The sequence below is a fragment of the Lagenorhynchus albirostris genome, chromosome 5, assembly GCF_949774975.1.
Source record: "Lagenorhynchus albirostris chromosome 5, mLagAlb1.1, whole genome shotgun sequence".
Lineage (NCBI taxonomy): Eukaryota > Metazoa > Chordata > Mammalia > Artiodactyla > Delphinidae > Lagenorhynchus > Lagenorhynchus albirostris.
The window spans coordinates 75,458,166-75,473,539 of NC_083099.1; the positions used below are offsets into that span (position 1 = coordinate 75,458,166).

Sequence of the window (15,374 nt, forward strand, 5' to 3'; positions counted from 1 at the left end):
TAGGGTTGTGGGGAGGATTTCGTGAATTAACAAGGTAAGTATTTACATTTCAGTGCCTGGCTAGCTGTGTGCTTTCTGTACTGTACGTGTTAGGCATCCTACTATTATTTCCTTCTATTGGTACATGAAGGCTGCCTCTTCTGCTGCTGCCTATAAACCATTCCAGTCTTAACCCACTCATCGTGGCCCAGCCCAAGCCCACCTGGTCCTTTGCACGTGCTGTTAGAGGAAGCTCCCCACCCCCGCCCCTTACAGTCAATTTTAGAACCAGCTCAGGTGTAAAGGATAAGGTGAAAACCTGAGCATCTGTTCTTCAGTTTATTTGTTCGGCTTCACGGAAACCGCCAGCGTATCGACATAAGAAAAACGCAGAACAGTGACATATTGGCCAGTCTCGAATCCGCGTAAAGGGCAAAACTTTAATGAGGGAGGGAAAAGTGCGTTTTGTGTGTGTCTCCACGCCCCACGTGTCCTCACTTCCCCAGAGCACGTCGCCTCGCGGTAACACTCGCCGGTGCCTCCGTCCCTCCGGCGAGCGCGGCTTCGAGAGGACTAGACTGCCACGGCACGATTCCCCGCTCCCCGCCCCGGACCCGCTCTCTCTCCTTAAATCCAGCAACCCCAAGTATAATCTCGGCTCGCCCGTGGAGCGTGCCCCTCCCCCTTCCCGTAGCTGCTAGGGAAGCCGGGCCAGACGCTACCCCAGGATTTCGACCCCTGCCCGGGCCGCCAGGTGCGCCGGAAGCAACTTTCACCTGGATGCCCTCGGCGTCCCGTGCTGGCCGGTCCCCGGGAGGGGCGGAGCTCGGCCCGCCCCGCCTCGCCGTAAACTGACCTTGTGGCAGCCGGGTGGGGGCCGGGACGGGGAGAGAAGGGGAGGAGTAAGGAGAGGAGGAAAGTGGAGCCCCGCGGGCCGGAGGGAGAAAGGGAAGGGGCGGAGGCGACGGGCGCAGTGTACCGGCGCGCGGGGGAGCCTCAGCCCGTGGTGCGTGCAGGAGCCGGAGTCCTCCCTGCACAGAGCCGCCCGCCGGGACCGTCCCGAGCGGCGACACCCCGGGCGTCCCGGCCGGGGAGCCGGCGCAGCGGCGGCCCCGGGACTCGGCGGCAAGCGCTGCGGGAGGGATGGTGGCGGCGGGGCGCGGGCCAGCGCAGCCGCCCCCGCCTCCCGCCAGGCCGCGGCCCCCGGCCCCCCGCCCCCGCGCCCCGGCCGCACGTCCCCGCGGAGTCCGCCGCCCGCGCCGCAGCTGAGCCGGGCGCCCCACCATGCCGCGGGCCCCCGCGCCCCTGTACGCCTGCCTCCTCGGGCTCTGCACGCTCGTGCCCCGGCTCCCAGGTAAGCCGTGCCGCTGGCGGTGCAAAGAAACTTTGTGGCGCACGGAGCCGCCCTTGGCGTCTCGGAGGGGCAGGGCCCCGGGCCGTTGTCTGAAGGTGGGAGGCATCCTCGGGCCACTCCCAGGTGGCGAGCCGCTGGGGACGGCCCGGTGGGGGGCTTCCGAACTGCGTGCGCCACCCCGCGCGCGGCCCGCCGCAGCCCCGCAGGGCGGTCGTCGGCCTCCAGTCCCCTCCCGGGCGAGGAGGAGCCTTCCTGAGTAAACAGCCCTGCCCGTCTGCTGACCCAGCCCGCGAGCGCCCGCGCCCATTGCGCGGGGAGGGCCGCTGCCAGCCCCGCGTCGGGATCTGGGCTCTGCACTCCCGGCACAAAGCGGCCCTTGTGGCCGGCCGGGGGCGGCGGGCTGCTGGGAGGCGCCGAGTGATGCCACCGGTACCCTGGTCCCGGGGAGACGAAGGGCAGCTGGAGGCGCGTGACCCGGAGTCTTCGCTGGAGCCAAAGCGTGGGGGCCAGGGCTACTACTCCCGAGGGCTAGTCTCCTGGAAACGCGGGTGTTGAGGCCCTCGTAGCGAATCCTAGAGTTTCACCGCGCCTAGGCCAGCTGCTTTCCTTTAAAGATGTAACCCCCTCTTTCCTCCCCCAAGCCCTCGCATACCCGAGGGGAGACCCGCGTCCCAAACCACAGCCCCACCTGGGAACCAAGCCCCAGCTGGAACATCCCAATCTGATTCCTTCTGCCTGGCTTTATCCCGGAGTTTACAAACACCCCGTGCAGCACACTCCCTTAATTCTGGAGGATTGATTCTGGAACGGAGGGCAGGGGGTGTGCAGTTGCACTCGCGCGATACTGCCCGGGGTCGGCGGCTGCGTGAGGAGCCCTCAGTTACCTGCTTTAAGTTTTCGGAGTTGGGAGGGGGCTGGATGTGGCAGTTGGGAGGCCACAGCGGAGGGATGCTCTGTTGGGCGCTGGGGCTGCCAGGCAGATGAGCTACCGCCATCCCATCCCCCCTCCCCCAAACGCAGGAAGCTCCAAACTTCCTCCTCTCCCGTAGGAGATAATTGTGTTGGGGTGCTCGATTCACTTTCAAGCCCGAGATTCTCGATTGCTCTCGTGAAGCAAATGTCTGGCTGCGAGGGAGGGAAGGACTGTCCCCTGCCGTGTCTCATTTACATGAAGGCAGTGGAGGTTTCTGTCTGAGAGAGAGGAGAGGTCTAGGCAAACAAAAACTTTCTTCAGGGCCTAATTCAAACTTATTACTGTAGCAGGTTTCTTTTTTCACTCCAGAGCTTGGGGTAGATCACCGGTTTCCAAACACCCAACTGGCAACCAGTGCCCATTGCTGATGTTTTCATGGGTCCCCAGGGAAAGGCAAAGAGAAGGATGTATCTTGTGTCACACACAGGAGTATATCATTGCCAACAGCCCCCTGCTTCCCAAGGACAGTCCTTTAATTTGAAATTATGTCTTTTTTATTTTTGGTGGGAAAACTTTTTAATAATTTGTAATGATAATAGAGAGTGGTTTTCATTTTGAGCAAAAGAAAAAATCTGGCAATTCTATATACATTTTATCTTCTCTTTTTGTTTTCTTTTTAAATCATAATGATCCTAATAATCTGTGAAATCCAGAAGTTTGGGAACTGCTGAAGGAGATGACTTCTTAGTTTCCTTAGAGTTTGACATTCTGATTCTAGTAAAACCTTAAATACTTCCAGTTGCAAATAATTCTTTCAATACATTATTTTCCATTTGCGTTGTGATTTCTGTTTTTCAAAGTTTGTATACATCTTTCATCTGTGTGTTTAATCCAGCAGGAAATAGACTTCTAATTTAAGGGGGCTCACTTCAAACAAGTCCCTGGCAGGCTGACAGCCCCCACCCCAGGGTTATCTGCTCTCCTTATTATCCCCTTGCCGAGGGCCTCCAGACAGGACCCGAAGATATGGCCTTCCCACATAACCAGGGAAGGGTTTCTCTGGGGTGAGGCCCTTGATCTTTGCTAAGAAGGAGGGAGGAGTGTGGCATTGATCGGGCTGCGGAACTGGAGTCATGTTTGCTATCATTGTTTATTAAAAGGAAAAAAATCAAATGTTCTTCTGGTGAATGTCCTGCACGTTAGAATGCTGGAAATCCTAGGAGAGCCCTTTATCCTATTTACTGCACTCCTCTTGGCAGCACTCCCTCCCCCCATGATTCCGTGGTCTATGCTGGGGCTGTTGGAATTTGGCCTTGGGTTTGCAGCCCTCCTCAGGTAACCAGGCAAAGGTTCAGAAATGCAAACAGGGGGTTTGGTGTGTCGGCTGCTGTTTACCCTAGGTATTTACACTTTAGCGCCATCATCCTTGAATTAGGGGGACTTTCAATAAAGGGGATTGAGGCAGAAGAGGGCAGGGCCTAATTAGCTCTAATTAGTATTCCTCTCCTGCTTGTTCTCCATGCTTATTTAGCTACTGAGGCAACGGAGAATTAAAATATCTAAGTAGTTGGCAGAAGGCCCTTTGTGCCTGCCTACGCTGGTAACTACTTTTTCTCCTCCAGCGAGCTCATGGAGACATTCTGAGAAGTTTTAACATCGTGTGGGACGATTACACAGTACTTAAACGATGGTGCCCCTTTCATGTGGCGGTGTGCAGCTGTGTTAATGGGGTGGGGTCGCTTCACAGGTATTTTCAGTTGGTCGGGGCGGAGGGCTGTGGTGTGTTTTCTTTCTTTCTAGTTGGAATGGGAGTAACGGCCTTTCTAAATGTAAAGGAACACTTTACTTATAGGTGCCCATTTGTCGGTGAGGCTGCTGCTTCTGTTGAAGGCAGGGTTCGATTACTGGGCCACATGGTGAAAAGTTTGCTCCCAGACAGGCCTTGACGCCTCCCCTGTGGCGGATGCTTGAAGCAGGGCTGTAGGGTGCCCCTCCCCACCTCCAGGCTAGTTCCCTACCCCACTGCCCCCCAGAGTTTTTCAGAGATGGTTGCTTGTCTCTTGTAGAGTTATTCTCAACTCTCGCTCAGAGTGATCCTGTTAAAACTCAAGTCAGATCGTGTCGCTCTGCTTCAAACCCTCCAGTGGCTTCCGGAAGTCTTGCCAGTGCCCTGCCAGGCTCTCCATGAATGCCCCCTGCCCCCCGTGCCTCTCACCACTTCCCCTCATGCACTTCAGTCCGGCACCGAGGGCCTCGTTGTCTTTGAGCTCAGCTGCAGGCCTTCCCTCTGCCTGGAATGCTCTCCCTGCAGATCTCTGCACGGCGGGCCGCCTCCACCCCCCCCCCCACACCCCCCAGCCTTTTCTCAGTGTCTCCAGCTCAGCCAGAGCTGCAGCCTCCTGCCCACATTCTTCCTGTCTCCTTGCCTTCCTTGATTTTTCTCCCTAGCACTTAGCACCATCTAATGTACTTCCTTACCTGGAGTATCGTCCATCTTCTCTTCTGAGCATTGTGCCCTCACCAGGACGTAAGCTCCGTGAGGGCAGGGAGCTTTGTCCGTTCTATTTGACACTGTATCCTCTGTGCCTAGAACAGTGCCTGACTCATACTTGTTGAATGAATGGATGAACACGAGTCTTGGTACTGTGTGTGTGTGTTGGAGGCGGAGTGTCCCGTCCTCACCTCCTTGCCTCCTCCTACAACTCGCTTTGAGGTCAGGGACTATGCATGTAACTTATTAGGAGGAAACATTCATTGTTGTGAGGGAGAGAACTCATTTGAGTGTGTCAAGATTTTTTGAGCTGGAATCTATGATAGAGGCCATTTAGTCCACCCCTGGAATGGTTTGCAGGAAGATGCTGAGGCCAGGAAAGGTTAAATGACTTGTAGCCAATAAGTGACAGAACAAGTACTTGGATCTTTCGTGCCAGGAAAGCCTTTTTCCTCAGCCCATGACTCCAGCCCAAATGTCCCGTCCTCTGTGAAGCCTTGACTGCATCCCTCAGATGGAGCAGAGTTGGCCTCCCCTTCCCTTGCTCTCATAGCATATTCTGTCTGGTAGAGAGACTGGGGGCTGCCTCATCTGCCACGTGGTGAATTGCCGGGTCTCACTTACCTTTAGGTCCCTGATACGGACACAATGATTGGTCCTCAGTTGAGTCCTCCCCACCCGGCCACTCCTACCATGGTTTCAATGACCTTAAAACCCTCAACTTCCTAAACATGTAAAACAATTTTAGTTACAGAAAAATCGAGAAGGTAGTATAGAGAGTTCCCGTATGCCCCACTTCCGGTTTTGCCTGTTATATTTACATTTTGCATTCATCTGGCATATTTGTTACAATGAATGAACCACATCAATATGTTATAATTAACGAAAATCCGGGGCTCCTTAGTTGCGGCGTGTGGGATCTAGCTCCCTGACCAGGGATCGAATCCACATCCCCTGCATTGGAAGGCAGATTCTTAACCACTGTGCCACCAGGGAAGTCCCCAGTTGTCTTTTTACAAATAAATTTTTGAATAGGTAATATATTCACATACTTTTTAAAAGCATAACAAGTGTAGGGTGAGAGATCTCTTTTCCATGCTTGTTGCCCGTTAGTCTGGGGCATTGCCCCCACCCCCTTCCCTGCTCAGACCATCCCTGTCAGTTTCTCACGGATCCATAGTGTTTTCTGTACATTTATTACAAACCTCCCTCCCCCAGTTTTATTGAAAGGCAGCACTAAACACACTGTTCTGTACCTTGCCTTTTCTGTTAACTTAGCGATAAGTGTATCCGAGTGAGCTTCATATCGGTGTGAAGGGAATAGGGAGCATGCACATTCTTTTTTAAAGCCACGTAGTATTCTAGTATTTGAATTGGTGTTTTAAAAAAAACAAGTCATATCTGTAAAGCCGACGTTGTTGCGTGTTTTTGCAGATGTCTGCTGTTCAGAAAGGCAGTAAAGATATAAACAAGACAGATCCTTCCTAGGGCGTATTTACACTTCATGGTAACATCTTTAGACTGATGACTCTTTAATTGCTAGAATCAGCACTGGAAAGACTTTGTCACACGTGGGGATTGTGGTTCAGGGCATGGGAAGAGGCACTCCAGTGCCTTACCACTTCCCCCCCGCCCCCCGCAAACAAGAATGATGAAATGTTTTTATTTTCTGTTGTCTTGAAAACAACGAGTAAAATGTAATTCGGGTTTGTGTTTCTCTCACCTAGCTGGAGGAGGGTGCAGGCAGGAAGGGATGGATTAGGAGAAACATTTCACGCATCTTGAAGGAAGAATCGGCCGGACATGGCGGCTGCCTGGATATGACTGATGACAGGCAAGGATGAGTCAATGAGTTTGGGAAGGAGACAGTGTTTTCAGATGATGGTTTGCAGTAAACCCCTGGCTTCAGAGACATTAAGGGCTGCAGGCAGTTGACATTGAGCTGGAATGGTCACTGTGCAAACAGTAACCAAGAAAAGTTGTGGCCACTGTCTGGGCTGCTAGCATCTATTACCATGACCTAGACACAACACTCTGACATTTGTGAACTGCAGCTGTTTTAACGTTTTTTTCATTGCTTCCTTCCTTTCAAAATGCTATTGGTGCCAAGTGACTCATCCAGCCAAATCTAAGCTTACTGAAATATTAATAGGTGGAAAGAGGAGAGATGCCAGAGGGAGTAAGGCTGGCACCGTGGCTCATATCAGCACACAGTCTATGCTTCTGGTTCCCCGAGTTCCTGGCTGCTACCTGGTCCCTGGCAGACTGTGAGCTCCTGGGGAGCAAGGCCTGGGTCATTCATCTCTGTATCTCTAGCATCCCCTAGTCCAGTGCTTGGCGTTTGGGACATGCTTAGAACAGGGTTTCTTGAATTTTAATTTGTCCCAACAGCAACCTAATTTTATTTTTATATTTAAAATAAATTTTTAATTTTTATACGATTGTAAAAGGTTACTTTCTATTTACAGTTACTACAAATTATAGCAACGTGATTTTAGAGGAATCATTTTGAGTGCAGGGAAACTACTATATTGCATGTGAATATGCAAGAGTAACAGAAACAATTAAGGATGACAGATATTTTATAGTTGTTCAGTATGTTTTCATACCAGATGCCTGTCACATCCCTGGAGCCTCTTCAGGATTACGTCCAAGGTCTTTCAGGCTGACAAAGCAGAAGACCAGAACCCAGTCTGATATGGGTCAGAACGGAGGAGCCCTTAATGCTGTGAACCTGAGACCCCTGACCCAAGGTCCCAGAGCTCAGTGATGAGGCCCTGCTATTTAGAAAGTGGTGTTTGTGAATTTATGTTGATTAGGGCAGAGACATAAATGAGACATCCAATCTCAAATTCCTTTCTGACTGAGGGCCTGTTGGACTTCTCTCCTCCAGAGGACCCTGGAGCTCACTGGTCACATGGCCTGCGTCTGGGATGGTGCAGGGATCCCCAGGCAGGTACCCTACGTGGGCACTTGCCGACCAGTGCCCCTTCTGTTTTTTTTTTGTTGTTGTTTGGTTGGTTTTGTGGTATGCAGGCCTCTCACTGTTGTGGCCTCTCCCACTGCAGAGCACAGGCTCCGGACGGGCCGCTCCGCAGCATGTGGGATCTTCCCGGACCGGGGCACGAACCCGTGTCCCCTGCATTGGCAGGCGGACTTTCAACCACTGCGCCACCAGTGAAGCCCCAGTGCCCCCTTCTGACCTCTTACTTGTAGACTGGGCTCCTTCTTTCAAGTCACTCTTGTTTTCTCATGTTTTCAACTGTAAAATGAGGTGACTTGATGAGCTCATGCTAAAGCATTTCTAGCTCCAGCGTTCTGCAATTCCATTATTTTTATAGAAATGATTTTATACATCAAAGCAAATGACATGCCACAAGGGCCTGAGTGTGTATTTGATAAGGTTGAGGAGAGCAGAAGAAAAATCACTTTCATTCTAGTTTTGATTTTTTTCACCCCCTCAGGTAGTGGTTTCTGACAGATAAGGAGATTTTTTTTTTTTTCGGTTATCCACATCTATTTATTTAATGTCAATACTTCAAGCTAAGTATTCTGGGGAATATTTTTTTTTTAATTGAAGTATAGTTGATTTACAATGTTGTGTTTATTTCTGCTGTACAGCAAAGTGATTCAGGTAAGGAGATTAGACCAAAACATTGAACTGGCATTTTGAAACTTTTCCTGCCATCATTCTCTTTTTTAAAAGGCTTTTTTATTTTATTTTGTTTTATTTATTTATTTATTATCCCTCCCCTCCCCCCTTATCCCTCGGTAACTATAAGTTTATTTTCTACATCTGTAACTCTATTTCTGTTTTGTAGATAAGTTCATTTGTAGCCTTTTTTTAGATTCCACATATAAGCGATATCATATGATGTCTTCCTCTGTCTGACTGACTTTATTCAGTATGACAATCTCTAGGACCATCCATGTTGCTGCAAATGGCATTATTTAAAAGGTGTTTTAAAAAGTGCCTATCTGAACGTCTCCAAGTGAGTGGATTCATTTTAAAATGAGAAAGGAGGTTGTCAAGGCGGACAGGAGGCAGGCAAGCCCAACTTCCCCGTGGGCTGGATTCTGAGACCTTCTTGGTGAGTGTTTGGGACCTGGAAAGGACTCTACCTCCTGAAATGAGGCGTGCACGGTGGTTGGTCCCAGCTTGTTTCTTCTGGAAAATGTGTTCTGAGTCCAGTACTGCACCCAGGAGGTCCTGCTGTAGGCCTGGCAGTGAGATTGTGGTCCCCCAGCTCCAGGGGTATGAGGCAGGGGCCCCAACAGGGCGATGGCTGGTGGGGAGGGTTCAGGTTGGGGTCTCTGGCTGGGGAAAACCATCATTCTCCCCCTCTGTGGGCTCCCAAAGCTGCCCTGCCTTTCCTCCTAACACCTCAGGTTCCATCCCAGCTGCCGTTCTTATCCCAAATGGTATTTGTTCCCTCTAGTGTGGGGTGACACAGTGCAGCTTCCTGCGTCACCCACTTTCTGAGGATTTTCACTGCTAGTGACAAAGAAGAAGCAGAGAGTTAAAATGAGCAAATTAGGGAAATGTTACAGTTTTAAGATGTCTTACAACCAATATTGTTATGTTGTTTTGTGGAGCTAGGGAATAGTCTCCGCCTCCGGGTGTTTTCTCCTCCACTCTCTCTTGTTAATCTCCTTGACTCTTTTTTTTCCCCTTTATGGTCTGAGCCCTTTTTCCTGGGGCTGGTGACCCTGGGTTTTTCTTTTTTCTATTTATCTGCTGTGCCCCTAGGCAGTAACCAGAAGAGACCAGTGGGTCTGTTAGTGCTGTGAGGACCAAATAAAGTTATTTCTGTTCAGAGAAAAACCAACCAGTTCTGCTCTTGGTCAAAAGAAATCTGTCGGGGATGTTTCAGAAAGGAAGAAAAAGAACTGGATGCTAAGTTTCACCAAGAATGTCTTTGCTGTTGGGGGTGGGAGCTGGAGGGGCGGGTAGAGTGAGGTAGGGAGGTGGGCGAGGAGAGGGGACAAGGGCTTTAACCTCAGTACCACAGTGGAGCCTGCCTCGGGAGGCCCCTCCCCATATGAACGGCACAGGGACAGGGGGTGGAGGAGGTACTGGCCTGGGCTTGAAATAAGTGACTTTTATAGCAATAAAGAAGTTTCCTTCTAATCTTAGTTTCCGATTTTATTTAAAAATCAGGGATGGATTTTGAGTTTGATCAAATGCCTTTTTATTACCTCCTGAGGTGGTATGTTTTTTTCTTACTTGACCTACTAGTAGATATATTGAATTAATGGATTTCCCATATCTTAAGCTGACATTGTTTTCCTGGGATGTATTCTTTTTTTTTTTTTTTTTTTTTTTTTGCGGTACGTGGGCCCCTCACTGTTGTGGCCTCTCCCGTTGCGGAGCACAGGCCCCAGACGCACAGGCTCAGCGGCCATGGCTCACGGGCCAAGCCTCTCCGCGGCATGTGGGATCCTCCCGGACCGGGGCACGAACCTGCGTCCCCTGCATCGGCAGGCGGACTCTCAACCACTGCGCCACCAGGGAAGCCCTGGGATGTATTCTTCTTTAAGGGCTGTGCTGGCTTCTTTTGGTACACTGTGGATTTGGTGTGACAGTACCTGATTTAGGATTTTCTTATGCCTGAAGAAGATCGATCGGTTTTTTTTTTTCTTTCCTTTTTGTACTATTTTTGTCATTTTGGCTGGACTAAGTGTAAAGGGGCCTTGTTCCCCCTCAATGAGGCAGGACCTGCTGTGTTACTGGAGAAGGTGGTGGGAACTAAGTGGGTGCAGCAGAAGGAATGGGAGTTGCTAACACAAGTGTGCACGTGGTGGGTGCTTCAAAAACTGTCAGTCTTTAGCTTTGGCCAGTGAGCCTTCACCTGCAGTTAGCACAGGGGCCTTGCACTCCTCAGCCTCGCGGAGGTCCCCTGGTAAAAAAAAAAAAAGAAGTGACTCCTCCTCCCGCCCCATTCAAAAGCCTCATTAATAGAGGTTACGGCCAGAAACTAATTGGTGCATTTTTATCTTTCTTTGAAGGTCTCAACATATGCACTAGTGGAAGTGCCACCTCTTGTGAAGAATGTCTGCTAATCCACCCAAAATGTGCCTGGTGCTCCAAAGAGGTATGTGGGAGGGGGAGGGGAGGAGTGCTGTGAGGGGGTGGGGGAGGGCGTGGGCTGCACCACAGCACACAAGTTGACTGTGCAGAAAGTGTGCAGATTCTGCGAATTGCCTCTTCCTCTTTCTCCCAAGGCGATGACGAAAAGAAAAGCTACCTTTTTATAAGTTGGGTCTCTAGGTAGTGTTGAATGTTTTAATCCTGTTTGGGGGAAGCAAGGTCTTCCTTCCCTTTTGTGGGGGAACCAGTTATGACTCTTGTATAGTTTTCTGCAATTTGGTAAAAGATCTGAGCTTGTGAACTGAGTCTGTTGCATAACAATTTAAAACATGCCTGGGTGGGTGGCCTATTGGTGGATGCCAGTCATTGTGGAGTGGCTTGTCTGAGGATGAATAATAAGAACTGGCCTCTGTGAAATGATTTTATTTGAAAACAATGGCTGATGTTTCTTCAAACCCTATAGGAAGGAATGTAAGTTTGGGGTGGTGATAGGCATATTGCTATCGTAAAGCAATACAAATACCAGTGCTTGGTGGGCTCATCAGGAAATATTCAATTTCTAACCCTCCTGTCTTGGGGGAAATTTCTGGGTCACTTTTCTAAACTTGTTAGAACCATGGAGCACAAACCCTCTCTGCACTAGTAAACCATTAAAGTTATTCTTAAAAGAACCCAAGATTTGCCATTTGGGCTGCCTCAGCCTCTGCAGTTCAGTGTGCGTGCCTGTCAGGAGGACCAAGGATGGCTCCTGGGAGGCCAGACCTCATCGCCATGATGCAACTCCAGAAGTCTAGGGACTCCTTTAGCCGCTGATGGCTAAAAACAATCGTGTGGGGACCCCCTACTAGATGCCACACACTTCGTATATCGTATGTCTAATCCGCACGACAGCTCTGTCGGGTGGGTGGCAATACACCCATTTTACTGATGAAAATCTCAGTCTCAGAGCGGGGAAGTGACTGTTTCAAGGCCACACCATTTTCCAAAGCTAGGGTTTCAGTCTGGTTTCCTGGACTTCCGAGCCCAGGCTCTCTCTTCTAGGCTACACTGCCTCTTCCATGTGACTCTTCTAGAATTTTTTCTAGTAGAGAGTAAGATTACTAAACAAGCTACTTTGAGAGAGGACTCTTCCCAACATATGAACCCCTCGTATTTGTGCTTAATTGTACTGTCTTTGTTATCAACTTTCTTTAAAACCTTTCACTGGTTCCTTATGACCTGCATGACAAATCCAAGTTTTGTAGCCCCTGCCTGCCTCCCCACCTTCATCCCTTGCTTGCCCCCAAGACTTTAGCCCCAGGGAATGACTCGAAGGTCCCCAGAGAGTCCTGACTGATGAACACCCTCATGGTTTTCCCTGTGCTGCTGCTTCTCTTGCAGGGCCTTCCCGGCTTTCACCTCCTTTCCCTGACCAACACCTTGTCTTCAGTTTTCAAGAGTTAGTTCAAGGGCTTCCCTGGTGGCGCAGTGGTTAAGAATCCGCCTGCCAATGCAGGGGACACGGGTTCGAGCCCTGGTCCAGGAAGATCCCACGTGCCATGGAGCAACCAAGCCCGTGTGCCACAACTACTGAATCCGTGCGCCACAACTACTGAACCCGTGCACCACAACAACTGAAGCCCACGTGCCTAGAGCCCGTGCTCCACAACAAGGGAAGCCACCGCACTGAGAAGCCTGTGCTTCTCACTCAATGAAGAGTAGCCCTTGCTCACTGCAACTAGAGAAAACCCGCGCACAGCAATGAAGACCCAACACAGCCAAAAATTTAAAAAAAAGAAGTTAGTTCAAGACTCATCTACTCCATGAAAACTTCCATGGTTTTCCCCCAGACACATCTGTCTGTCCACCCAACCATCTATCCATCCATCTGTCCACCCAACCATCTATCCATCCATCTGTCCAACCATCCATCTGTCCATCCATCCATCCATCCATCCATCTGAAATTAAAATGTAAGCTCCCTCCACCAGAATGTTATGGCAGTGGTTTTATCTGGTTTCTTCACTGCTGGATCCCCCACACCCTGACTGGTGCCTGGCACATAGTAGTTGCTCAGTAAGATTGATGGAAGGATTTCACTGAGTGGCTGTTTATTACGTGTCTGCACGTACAGGCCATGACCACCTCTTTGTCTCCCCTGTAGTCCGTCCTCCTTCTGTCGCACTTGTAGCCTCTTATTCTGTGCATTTGTTTTCATGCCTGCTTCCAATTAAATTATCATCTCCTTGAGAATCTTTGTCTTATTCATCTTCAGATCTGGCCAAGAATCTGGCAGGAATTCATATTTGATAAAAGAAGCCTGCTAAAAAGACATGGAGTTAGAAAACGAAAGTTTAAATCTCAGTTTTACCATGATTTATTGTCACTTTCTTTTTTTTTTTTAAATTTTTTTTTTTTTTTGTGGTACCCGGGCCTCTCACTGCTGTGGCCTCTCCCGTTGCGGAGCACAGGCTCCGGACACACAGGCTCAGCAGCCATGGCTCACGGGCCCAGCCGCTCCGCGGCATGTGGGATCCTCCCGGACCAGGGCACGAACCCGTGTCCCCTGCCTCGGCAGGTGGACTCTCAACCACTGTGCCACCAGGGAAGCCCTATTGTCACTTTCTTGGTATGTAAAATGAAGATGACAGTTCTCCCCCTCCAGCATTTTGGGAGTACAAAATGAGATCAGTTCATGAGAGGGCTTGTGGCTGGGACCGCTAAGTAACCAAGCCTCCTGAACCTTGTCATCTACGGATATTTTCTAGTGGAATGTTGGCAGTGCGATTAGGAAGCCGGGCTGCATTGTCTACTTTAGGTCTCTTCCGTTCCTGTGCTAGTACTTCCCAAGTCTGACGTCCCAATACTGGTAGTGACTGATGTTATCTCGCGGAGCACATCATTGTCCTGGCCCCACACCTGGGTTCGCTCTGTGCTTATAGCCTCAATCTTGGCTGAAGAACCTCCTGTGATGCCTGCATGGGAACGCGGCTTCCCATCCTCTTGGGAGGTGAACTTTCCCCATGGCCTGAGTGTGTTTCAGAGAGCTGGGTTTGGGGCATTCAGGAATAGTTTTGATCAACCCCTGCCTCTTAGCAAGACAGGATAAGTGTGGCCGAGTGCCTTAACAGTGAATCCTGGGACATCAGCACAGAAGTGAGGTTTCTGCCAAGAACACATGGCGTGTGTGCGCTGGAGGGCTGGTGCCGAGTGGAGGGCCAGGTCCCTAACTAGTGTGTTCCCGTGGATACTGATCCGCCGCTAGCCACCCTGGGGCTGCATACCGCCACAGATTAACCCCGAACACATTCCGTCAGGAGCCCGCTGCTCCAGATCCCACAATGGCTTCCTTATTTATTTGGGGTGGGGGTGGGGACGTCTTGCTCTGCATTTAACACTGCTTGTAGCCTAATTCCATCTCCTCTCCCCAGTCCCCCCTCTCGTCACTGTATTCTCCCACAGATGTGGCGTTTGAGTCAACCAGTGCCCTCACCGCCGCCCCCCCCGTCTCCACACTTCATGCTGGTTCTGTCTGCCTGGGTCTGCTGTATGGCCCCGTTAACCTGGCTCTCCTGTCTTCATTTTCTAACTGTGGCTTAATTTTCCCTGGTGGCTTTAGACAAGGGGTCCCCAAGCTCTGGGCCACGGACCGGTACTGGTCTGTGGCCTGTTAGGAACCTGGCCGCACAGCAGGAGGTGAGCGGCGGGCCAGCGAGCGAAGCTTCATCAGCCGCTCCCCATCGCTCGCATTACCGCCTGAGCCATCCCGCCCCCCCCATGGAAAAATTGTCTTCCACGAAAACGGTGCCTCGTGCCAAGAAGTCTGGGGACTGCTGTTTTATTTTTTTTTTAATGTGTTTGGGGATATTTTAAAAAATTTTATTTATTTTTGGCTGTGTTGGGTCTTCGTTGCTGCGTGCAGGCTTTCTCTAGTTGCGGTGAGCAGGGGCTACTCTTCGTTGTGGTGCGCGGGCTTCTCATTGCAGTGGCTTCTCTTGTTGCGGAGCACGGGCTCTAGGTGTGTGGGCTTCAGTAGTTGCAGCACGCGGGCTCAGTAGTTGCGGCACATGGGCCCTAGAGTGCACGGGCTTCAGTAGTTGCGGCGCATGGGCTCAGTAATGGCGCACGGGCTGAGTTGCTCCGCGGCATGTGGAATCTTCCCGGATCAGGGCTCGAACCGTGTCCCTTGCTTTGGCAGGTGGATTCTTAACCACTGTGCCACCAGGGAAGTCCCGGCACCATTGCTTTAGACCTTACCCTCTGGCTTCAAGACCAGAGTTGCCAGACTCTCCCTTACCCTAGAGGAGGAAGTGGAGGGTATGCTGCTGGTCTTTACCACACAGCTCAGCCCCTGTCTCCTGTCCTTCATCACAGCCCTGGGCTGTTCTCGGCCAGCTTGAACACTCCCTGTGCTGTTTGTACTGCACAGCGTAAAACATACAGCAAACTCTGGCAGCTTATTATCTATTTTGTCCTTCATTTTTTAAAAGTAGACATTTGTCTCTGCTCTAAGAGAGTAAGTCTCACAACCCAGCTAGCTCTGAAGAGCCGTGTGCGGGGAAGAATG

At 50.7% G+C, this 15,374-nt stretch overlaps 1 protein-coding gene across 1 annotated transcript in view; it reads left to right on the forward strand.

Annotated features, from left to right (window-relative positions):
• The first annotated feature begins 1,194 nt into the window (after positions 1–1,194).
• Positions 1,195–15,374, forward strand: part of ITGB5 (integrin subunit beta 5) — a 110,603-nt gene continuing 96,423 nt past the window's right edge. The window contains exons 1-2 of the mRNA XM_060150446.1: positions 1,195–1,333; positions 10,747–10,832. Coding sequence (XP_060006429.1) covers positions 1,264–1,333; positions 10,747–10,832 — 156 coding nt within the window. The 5' untranslated portion in view covers positions 1,195–1,263. The remainder of the gene's footprint in view (positions 1,334–10,746; positions 10,833–15,374) is intronic.